Raw genomic sequence first — 11,250 nt, 5'->3', positions numbered from 1 at the left:
GGGGGGGGGGGAGTGAAAGCTTGCCCCACCATCGCCTCTGTGTCCCTCCACCAGCTCCCCAAACTGCTGCCATCTCCAGCACTGCTGTCTTTGCCCCACCCCCTCCAGCCCTGCTCCTTGGAGGCAGAGCGGGGGGAGGCGAGGACAGCAGTCCAGGGTGCTGGTGTAGGGGGGCAGAGGGGCAAGCTTCCCCCCACGCTGCTCCTGGGAGGCAGCAGCAGTGCCGGGTGGTGGGTGGCTGTGCTCCATCCCTGCTGGCCTCACCCCGCCCCCACCCGCCTGCCCCTCTCCCCTGTCATTCTTGATGGGCAATTCGGTAGTGGCTACTATATTCTAGGAGAAATTTGAAAAGAAGCAATTTTTAACATGAGACTGGAAGTGCAGTATTCAAAGACATACTAATCTATTCTCCAGTTAAACTTGCCACCAAGTTTTTTTTAATTTCCTGACTGTACCCAACTTGGTTCTCAAATATGGGTCATTTTGGTTCTAAAGTATATTTAGAAAGAACACCGTAATTCTTTTGGAGGCTCTTGATTTTTGAGGACCTTTCTGTTGAAACTAAAGCATGAATCACCTTAAAAGAGCTGCTCTTTGAGAACACAACTGGCACTTTTCCAGAGTGGAAACGGAGATCAACATCTGTGTAACGTGCTTCATAACCACTTTCCCAGAGTGTGGGAATTCACATATTTGCTTTTAGCTCAGAGTTCTAAAATTAGCTCTCTTCTTCATCAACTTCTAATTAAAATGTATTAATGCGTACAGTTGTCATAAAAGGGTCAAACTGCCATGTGCATCCTCTCTCCCTCATCACAGAAGCAAGGAAAATGTTAAGCCACCTAAAAGATTAGAGCCTTTACTTCTCCATCCGTAAGCACACATCTTATTACCATGATGAACTACACACAGGCCCATGGCATGTGTTACATTTCTGGTACGATTAAGGTGGTAATCATGCCAGAAATAGCAACTGGTCCTCACTCCCTCAGTAATTCAATTCTTTAGGGGGAAAATGGTTGAAATCAGACATGAAAAGTTTGGTTAGTGCTATCAGAGTCTAAAAGAATGAGACATCTACCATGCCCTACATCAGAGGTGGGGTGGGGTGGGGAAAGGAGGCAGAATGACTCAGCTTGGGTCTGAGACAGGCAGGCATTAGGACCCACTGCCACTGCTGTTTCACCCACCACTCAGCTGTGGCACCTGACAGAGCCCTGTGCTGCTGGACTGCAGTGCAGACAGGCAGAGAGAGTGCTATCCCTCCGCGAGAGCACCAGGCGGCTGAGTGCAGCACAGTGCAGTAGAAGTTCCCTGCTACTGGAGCCCCCTACTGCCATGGGCATGACTGTATGGGCTGGATCTGGCCCACAGGCTGTAGGCTGCCAACCCCTGCCCTACAGTATTTCTTGAGATACTGTCCGAAAATGTGGTTCTAGGAATTAGAACAAAGATCTTTGAAGACACACTCATGGAACAAAATATCCATTTCATCTCAAGGAGCAAACATCTGCATTTCAAAGCATGTCCCTATGCACAAAATGGTTCCATTTGGACCAAACTATCAGTCAAGGCATTTGACCAAACACCTTCTGTTTTCTTCCAAACTTACTGTGAGATTATTGCCTGTTGCACTGAAAGGATCAGTATATGCTGCTGCAAAAGGATCAGTAGAGGATTGCTTGAAAAAACAGTCAGCTGCAAAAGGATCTGAACCTTTGAAGGGATCACCACCAAAAGGATCTGCATACAATAAAGGGCACTTATTTAAGAAACATTTGTCATTAAGATGTTTTGTTTCATTTAGACAAACGTCTTAAAAAAAAACAAACACATGATTTTGTATTGGTTCCTTCCTATTAATACTGGAGTGATTGATCTGTTACAATTCAAGTGGATCACTGCTTCCCTCTTAAAGTTCAGTGAAATACTCAAGAATCAGCAAGCTTATTTGGATTGCTCTGAAATGTTGTGCCTTATGGGTGTCTGGTGTAGAGCCATCATCAGCCCTCCTCCACCCTCCAAAGAAGAATATACAAATTTGCTGGGAGTCTGGTCTTTGTAATTTAGCTCAGCCTCAGTCTGCTTCCCCTTCAGACTTGAGGAAGGACAGCTGATGCCTGAAAGTTTGTCTAACTGCTCTGCCAACTATGCAGTTGATCCAATTTTGGAGACATCTAGAGCAGCAAAGCAGCCTCCCGCAAAATGTAGCATTTTGCACAATCTAGAATTCTCCTAACTTTTTTCACTCACAACCATGGGAAAGAACCAGAGCCACACCTTTGCACTCTCAAATTCAAAACAGACAATGACCTGCAGACACACTGCTACCACTGGCTTCTACTAAGGAGTTTTAAGCTTTTGGAAAATATGCCATGAGGAGTGCAATGAATTCTGAAGGACTTTGAACTTGCTTGGAAAACTGTTTCCTTGACTCCTCATGCAAGGTGGGATGTGGGGCCCCAGTCCCCATGGAGGAAAGTCAGGATTGGAGTGAGAAGCCGAAGCCTAGAAAACCCTTTGTGGCAGCAAAACTTGCCATGCTGCCAGCACAGCTGCTCCAACACCTGCCAAGTGACGTACGATTTCTGTCACTGCTCAGCAGCCAGCTGAAAACACAAAGACACTTGGCCCCTCCAGCTGGCCACCACTGTTCAGTCAGGAGCTGGTGCCTTTCCAGAGCATACTTCATGATCTGACAGCACAGCTGCTAAAGCCTGAGTGCAGTGGAGTCATCAGAAGGGCTTGGGTGTGAACATGCTTTGGCAGCTTGGCAGTGATGGCTGCACTTCTGTTCACGCCCAATGTCTAATTGAACATTTCACAACTGAACACTGCCTAGGGAAGCAGGGAATAAAGGATAATGCCTTACAGAGGAAGGGCTTGGGTAAAAATTTTGAGGGGGGTGCATGACTAAATGTAGCTTGCTCTAGTACTTTGAACTGCTTTTAAAATCACTGACTAGCTGAACCGAACCACTCTGGAACTTCCCTGATCATTACCTGCGGCGGGGACAGATCACTTTTGATTCTACCGAGTGCCTCCAACTTCCGTTGACTCTACATTTCTCAGCATCTTTCTCCAGAAGTCTTATCTCCTGCTAATAAGGACCCTTACTTCCTTGAAACCAGTTTCTCATAACTCCAGCATATCATAGCTGTTCCCCACCTCTCCTCTCTTAACAGGCAGACTGTTTGATGGGTCAGGTTTGGCAAACAACTGCACAGAGGGAGAATTCTCAGTCTAGAGTGCAAACAGGATCAGTGAGCTCATGGGAATTATAACACTCTCCATGTGAATGCACACTAATACGTTAGACAGGGTACTGAACTGAAAAGATCTACAACAAAAGCATCCCAAGAAGTGCCACACAAATGGCAACTGATTAAAATCCTTATATCACTCCTTAAGATAATGCTCCAACTAGGTCTGTTTTCCATTTTTGCTAAAATACTGTTTCATCTAGGAATTCCAATACATTTCTTGTACCAGTATACAGAGCTTGGCATACAATGCTGTTTTGCTACTGTCCTCCAACTGTCTTTTGTTTTCCTTATTTTGTGTTCCATATACCATTTGTAGCTATATCCAACCATTGTACTTGGCTTCAAAAAACATTGGTTAATACGAAGAGAAAGGACTTTTCTAGTTGTAACAGAGAAAGTCACATTTAAGATGGCTCAGGACCTAGTAATGCAGTGATACTGTCTAGATCACCATTCTAATTAAGCAGCGCGGCTTCAACTTCAAGCAATGTAATGCTAGTAAAAGGTGCTAGATCAATAACCTTCAAGAACCAGTCCCATTTAACTACAGGACAGATACTAAACTGGCAGTGAAATAAACTTGACACCACTATTGGGGTACCTTGAACTCAACTCTGACTTGATACAAATGGCTGAGCATTGCCAATTGAAATAGGAAATTTTATATGGACAATAATTAAAGCTATGGAGCCTAAACTTATTTAAGACACTTTGTAAGACATGGTACACCTATCAAATAGTAATTATTTCAGGTCATTACTGCTTTGCTCAGATTCAAACTAATGACCAAAAATTAAAGTTTTTCCATATTCTAAACAAATTACTTGGGTCCCCCCCATATTAGATATATAAAATATGAGTACTTGTAGGGAAAAAAAGAACTGCTGTTAGACCTACTTACCAATTTTCCCAAAGGGGTCATCTTTGAAAGGATCGCCTGTTTAAGAAAAAGAGAAATAGTCACAAATCCGTTAGCATAATATTCACTGAAATGAGTGCTACTTAGGTACAGATTCAAAACAGGCTAACAACCCTTGCCCCCATTACTCAGGGAAAGTTTAATCCATGTTAGTAGGACTAGAATGGATGGTATTAAAAAGCCAACATTCACCACCACTACTATTTCCTAGCACAGACCACATTCAAAGGGATGATAAAGCTCAAAGATGCATCTGTGTGGTACCTGTTGACAAACAAACAAATAGCCCAACATTTATCCATACATATATGTATACACACACGCACGCGAACTGCTTGTCCCCATGGGGGCACTCAAAATAAATGCAAATTCACTTGTTAAAGTGGATAAATTAAGCAGAATTGGACTCCTGTGTCAACACTTTCATTAAGAATTAAAGTTGGAATTCAATTTATACTAAACTGATTTATGCTAAACTGATTTCAGAGAACTTTAATTCTGAAAAAGACTGCTGATACAAGAGCTTTTTTTAATACTTAATTAAGTTGAATTACATTGGATTAAATTTTACTTAATTTTCCTCTATAGGCAAGCCCTTAGAATACAAAACTACACCAATAACATTGCTGAGAAGTGTTCAGTGAGACGACAGCAAATCACACATCATTTTTATTCCCCTCAGGTTAGACTTTAATGGGCTCAAAGTTTATACAATATGGAACAGATTGAAACTGCCCTCCTTCATCTTTCGTACAAGAGGGCTTCTCAGCATAACAGGTTTCAGTATAAACACCCTCCCTTTCCCCTGCCTTTGCTGGAAGGAGGCAGGGAAGGTGTGGATAAATGAGGAAAGTTTCAAACCTCTTTTCTCATAATCAGGAACAAACAGAAAAGCTGTTTGTTACCTTCTCCTGGCCCTTGGACCAGCACACTCACATTTGATTCCAGTAAGTTTGACACCACCACCACCAAAGTCAGTGAAAGGACCAATAATAAAACAAAGTTCTAGTCCCAACAAAACTACAATTTCAGACCCATCAGTTTAAGCAATCCTCTTTGGCAAATTCATACTGAAATTTCTACTTACTGCCAACAAAAGGGTCAGACTGGAAGAAATCTAAATTGGCTTCTGTAACCGGATCAGGTAGTGGAGGAGACTCTTCATCAAATGGCTCCTCCTGGGGAAGGGAAGATGCAAAAAGCATGAAATTCTTTAAAAAGAAAAAAAAGATAGAAAAGATATATCGCTTCTTTTGAAATTCAGAGAAAATAAGGGTCCTAAAATGTTAAAAGGCAAACAACTTGCATTCTACTGAACGTATCAACAGACATCTGAGAGGTCAGTCAACAGAAAGTCTCCCTAAATGGTCACTGTATAAACTATGTTTAGATGCAAATCTAATGCATTGTCTCAAAAGTGTATTTCTTTCCAAAGTTTCTTCAAACTCACTTTTTTGGTAATATTTTCAGTCAGGGTCTCTTTCTCTTCTTCTATGACAGCTTGTGTTGTTTCAGGACTATTTCTTACCTATACAAACAAGAATAATAATAAAGTCCAGAGATGGAGAGATTCTATCTTTTAGAAAACAGCAAGATTTCCGGGTGGGAAGTGGGATATGCTTAAAAAGAAAAAAAAAAGGAGAAAAAAAGAATATGCCAAATATGTTTTTAAATCAGACATTCCAATTTAAAAAAAAGGGATTGATCTGCCAAATATAAAAAGTTTCCATATGCCAAATAAAATATTAAAATGCACATTCAAATATCTAAAAGGGAACTATCTTATTAGTGGCCAACAGGCTCTGTATATGCTGCAGAGTCCTATATAATATGCTTAGTGAATCCTGCAGATGCTATAAGAACGAAGACTCCAAGATAAAAGGCACTGCAACTTCTGCATTATTTTTCATTCCATGTTGCCTTACTTGACTGCTCTACTTAGACAAATGAAATGTAGTTCTCTAAAATAACACCATGACATTCTTTTTGTGCTTTCTATACACAGGGTTAACTTACAAACATCTCATCAGACTTCACCAATCTACTGTATTGTAACAGAGAATATAAATCAGAGCACTTTACTCACTGGAGACTCATGACTTATTTGTTCATCTTCTGCTGAACTCTCCCTTTCAGCACTCTCATTAAGGTTAGCAGTTTCACTGCTGCTGTTGCTAAGACTAGAATGATCTGCTGTCCCATTAACAAGTGTGTTGTGTGGGCGACTATGCCAGTTAAATTGATTATTTTCCAAATCTTTAAGCTCAAACAGTTTTGTCTGCACCTGTAAATGGAATGAAAACATGCATTAGTATTGCAGCAGGGCAAAATGGTACAAGGTACACTTGCATACATGCAAAAGTAACACCACCGTTTCCTGAAAGTGATAAAACAGAGCCACACTCTTCGGTTTCAATCTTAGGTATGTGATTCAGAACATGGATTAGAATGGTTCATATTTAAAAATGGAGAGATACTGTGGTCTCAGTACAGAACTCATGCTGAGAACTGAGGTTTTTAGTTGCAGTTCTGGCAAGAATTTAATCTGCAGAGCTAGACGAGTCACCACCTCTACTGCATCGTCTCTTCCTCCGTCAAATGTCTTCCCATCTCGTTGGGTGTTGTAACAAACCACTGGTCTTTATAAAATGCGCTGAAGACAAGTAGCAGTATTAGCAAAAGTCACAGGCCCATCTAAGAGTGCAGGCAAGATGTGTTAGTCCCCATCTGCCAGGTTTATTTTTTTTAATAAGGAAAGTTAAAACTAAATCATAATCCCAGCATGGAGAAATAAAGATTTATCAGAACTCCCATCCTCGGGGAACAACTACAGATTACTAATCTTCTCCAAAGAGGGGGCAAGAGAGCCACATTTTTTTTTGGAGTCTAAAGGGAAAAAAGTGCATCTCCCTAACCAGGTATACATCTATATTGATCTACACACAGGTAATGCATTTATTAGACAACTCAACACCACTCTACTATGAAGGGAAACATTAACTGATTTTCTAGATGAGGTGTAAGGAATGAAGTCCAGATCAGGGTATTTAGGTGCGTAATTCTCACTGGTTTCAAAATCTGAGATTGTATTGGCAACTAAATAAAAGGTTGCATCTAAAAACCTTTCAGAATCTGGATTTAAAGTGATGTGCTAAGTCATACAGGAATCCCGTAGAGATCAGAGGAAATGACACAGCATCATTTAAGGCCCACATAGTGAACTAATCAATGGATCATCCTACAACTAGTACACCTGCTGTTTGCTATGTGTAAGCCAGGAGGAATAAAATTTAAAAGACCAGTTAAATATTGTGGGACAAAGTTAGTGACACCTTATTGATCCAGCAATATACAGTTGATCCAATAAAAGGCATTACCAAAAAATAAATAAATCTTTGTCCCTTGCACATTTCCCAGACCATCACGGCTACAACACCATTTCAAGGGGACTACAAAACAATACTGACATGAATATGAAAATCTGTTCAAAACCTAAATACCACTACTTTTAATAAGAGAACAATTAACTAACAATCATTAAAAATAAACTGACAGACCAGCTATCATTGAAAACATCTCTCACTAACACAAAAAAGGGAAAAAAACCCTAGATGCTAGATATTCTCTCAACCTTGCTGCCTGCCCTTGAATGCAACAATGCCAAGTCTATTTGTTAATTAAATTATATGCCCATGGTTGAAAGCAAGTTGTGTAAATATATTATAATTATTCTTCCAAAGAAATCAATTCACATGAAGTGAAACTGAGCGCCAGCAACAGAAGTGCTAGAAGGAAAATCACAGAAGTGTTTTTGTAAATACCCCTGACAGCTCTGAAAATGCCAGTCTAATTAATCTGTCCTAAACACAAACAGGAACAAATCTGATAATTTTGTCCTAATCCTGATTAGACAGTGCTCCAAATCAAAGCTTTATGTTACCATCAGAAAGTTTCTACTCGCATCAAATCAGCTGAAGAACAGAAAAGCAAAGGAGTACAAAGTTAGACAAGCAGCCAGCTGTCCATGCTGATCTCAAGCATGTGCTACTAGTACCTACACTTCCCTTTTATGTAAAAAAAAAAAAAAAAAAAAAAAAAAAAAAAAAAAAAAAAAAAAATTTTTAATGAGGTAAGCACTTTCCTAATTACAAGGAATAAAGGGTCTCCTTCTTTTCATCCAATCCGCAAGTTTACTGACCTTGGAAAACAGCAAATACCTTATCATCATCATAATACCTCTATAATATAGCATCCTCCTGTATTTCAATATCCAACCTCAGAAATCTTAACAGGAATTGGTAGAAAACAAGTTTGGGTAAGTCGAATAAACAAACATGTGCCAAAGAGAGCAAATGACCAGGCCAAACTGGACAAAGGATGTCAATTAAGATGCTAGGTTGCCATCTGCAGATCTCTGGCACAGCGACTTACTGCATGGATTTCCTGTTGTGAATCCTGCAGATGCTGCTGAAGGGGTCGCAGCTGCGCCTTCCCTGACTCAACGCACTGCTCAAGCTCTGCAGTTTCTTGCTGCAGGCGACTCAGCTCCTCCTGAGCTTTGCACAGTTCCTCTTCATATGCTGAGATCTTAGATTCTTGACTAGTTATTTCACCCTTCAACGAGGCAATCTGAGAAGTAAAAGAACATTTCATTAAAGCCAAAACCAAAGATAACGTGTTTGGCAAAACCTACCTTTCAAGTACCAGGAAACCATAAAACCTCATCTATAATTATGATCTTTCCCAATGGAGATTTAAAATCATATGTCCATAAAGGTTAGCCAGTACTGGTTTCAGCTGGGATGCAATATCACAACGGCCAGCAGGGTTTAGCAACATTTCTCTGACCAATGAAGGCCATCTTTTTATATTTAAAACCTTTTGTTTAGGGTTATGCTATAACAAAGAAGGAATAGTTCATATCAAGAGTTGACCAATGCATTTTGTGAAACCTATAGTCTAAACCAGGGGTGCTCAGCCCCCAGCTCACAGGCTACAGGCCACATCCAGCATGTAGAGCCATGTCATCCAGCCCACAGGGAATCCTCACAGATCCAAAAATTTGGTGGCAGGAAAGCAGTGCAATTAATTTGCCACTCCCCTGCTGCCAAATATCTGGACCTGTAAGGAGCCCCATGGGCTGGATACTGTGGCTCTGCATGCTAGATTGGGTGCATAGGGCTAAATGGCATGGTGCAGGGCCCAATCTGGGCAGCACAGGGCCCGGTCCAGGGGCCTGCGCCACCAATTTGGCCTGTGGGGCCAAAAGGCTGAGCACCACTGATCTAAATGGTGCTCACAGAGCTCATGTCAGGATGCTGCTAGGTGCACCTGCAGTTTACAGGACAGTAGCTAACGGTTTCCAACCTACAGTTTCCAACCTGGGGCTGGACTCGATGATCCTCCAGGATCCCTTCCAGCCCAAATGTCTACGAAATCTACTCCTGGCAGAATCTCTAGGAATCAAAAGACCACTGAACAAATAATGTGTTCCCTACACCTTGTTCCTCGAAGTCCAAAGGGACACACTTCCTCCTATGCAAGTTTTGCACCTTGCCCAAGTACTATTCTTTTCTGGAGGACTGTATGGCAGGACTTCCGCGAAGAACAGCCTTCGTCTCAAAGAAAGGAACCACTCTCAAATCTGAACTACCAAATCTTACCAAATGAGCCTCCTCAGTGCATTTCTGCCGTATGTCATTAAGTTGCTCCTCCAACTTGGCTTTTTGCTCATCGAGATCATTAAGGATTTCCTGTGCTTCCTGTTTCTGAGCTTGCAGCTTCTGCAGATTACTACTCTCCCTCTTTACTTCATCCTGAAGATCCTACAATGACACACATTGTTAACTTCTTTTCATTGACCTTTGAAGGTATGGAGCAGCTGAGATTATAGGAATCCAAAAATGTCAACATCTTTTGAAAACTAACATAAAAACACCCAAAACAAACATCCAAAAATGACTGTAGAATAGTAACTGCAAGTGAAATAGTTGTTTTTTGAATATGAATTTATTCAGGAATCAGCATTTTAAATAGATATACATCTTCAAGATACTTTTAAAACATTCTCATAAGGTATTTTCAGGACGCTTAAACAAACATTAACTGATTTACCCGAGAACAGAGTTGAGAGAAGAATTTAAAATCTAGAACCTTGCCCCAGTTTAGATTACTATATCACATCTCTCCTACGCTTATACACCCATCTGTTTGGTTTCTTGACCAGAAGTCTTATTATGTCATGCCAGAGTGATAAATGAACTTATTTAATAATTATATCCTAGAGTGGCGTATCTAAGGACTTTTTCAGGATCCCATGCAGTTTAAGAGTGCTACAGGTCCTATATTTGCCCCTTGCCCATTTGCTAATGCAGAACCCATGCAGCTGAGTCGACTGTCTCTTGCTCAGCAAAACTGCTGTCTCCTGCTCTTGACTGTGTCAAGCTGGCGAGATCCAACCCTTGCTCTCTCAATCACTTCTACTACACTGCCAACACCACTCAGGGCTATTTGCTTCCTCCTATCTCCTCTTCATCAGTGGCCAGACCAACCTCAGACTGACTACCTGCACAAGTGTTCCTAGCCAGCACACAGGTATGTGGCAGCAGTGGGACAAGACAGGTACAAGGAAAGGAAACATCAAGTCTGCCTGAAATCAACCTGTCTTAAAGACTATACAAGCTAAAAAAGGGAGAAAGAAAAAAAAAAAAATGTACATTTTAAATGAGGACAGGCTGGAAAAAATTGTCCTTTTTAGTGCTCTGAGAATTTCCTCAAAATTACTGCAAGCTGCCTAAGATCAGTTTCACAGCCGAGTTGGCAGAAATGTAGAAAATCAACTTAATCCAACCCACAAGTCTGGGACCCCCCACAGCTCAGGGGCCACTCGGCCCACCAACAGCTCACCCCTTGGCCGCAGGAGAAGGGGCAGCTGCAGCAGTTGTACACGTGCAGCAGTGTATTTCACTTTAAATGACTCTGTTACATAGCAAAGCAAAACACATCTTTTGGTCTTTTAGTTTGCTGTGTAACAAATTGCAACAGTGCACAGGCCACTGGGAGCCT

General features: G+C 41.2%; 1 protein-coding gene across 2 annotated transcripts in view; it reads right to left on the bottom strand.

The window, feature by feature from the left end:
* EPS15 (epidermal growth factor receptor pathway substrate 15) overlaps positions 1-11,250 on the bottom strand; it is a 162,338-nt gene that overhangs the window by 19,340 nt on the left and 131,748 nt on the right. For both annotated transcript variants that reach the window (XM_019501322.1, XM_019501323.1), the window contains exons 14-20: positions 9,849-10,010; positions 8,617-8,814; positions 6,272-6,469; positions 5,636-5,713; positions 5,273-5,363; positions 4,168-4,203; positions 1,613-1,743 (exon numbers count right to left, since the gene is read on the bottom strand). In XM_019501322.1, coding sequence (XP_019356867.1) covers positions 1,613-1,743; positions 4,168-4,203; positions 5,273-5,363; positions 5,636-5,713; positions 6,272-6,469; positions 8,617-8,814; positions 9,849-10,010 — 894 coding nt within the window. The remainder of the gene's footprint in view (positions 1-1,612; positions 1,744-4,167; positions 4,204-5,272; positions 5,364-5,635; positions 5,714-6,271; positions 6,470-8,616; positions 8,815-9,848; positions 10,011-11,250) is intronic.

Source organism: Gavialis gangeticus, unplaced genomic scaffold (assembly GCF_001723915.1).
Source record: "Gavialis gangeticus isolate Ggan-Ray unplaced genomic scaffold, GavGan_comp1, whole genome shotgun sequence".
NCBI lineage: Eukaryota > Metazoa > Chordata > Crocodylia > Gavialidae > Gavialis > Gavialis gangeticus.
The sequence above is the reverse complement of the archived record's forward strand: the minus strand, read 5'-3'. Positions and strand labels throughout refer to the sequence as shown.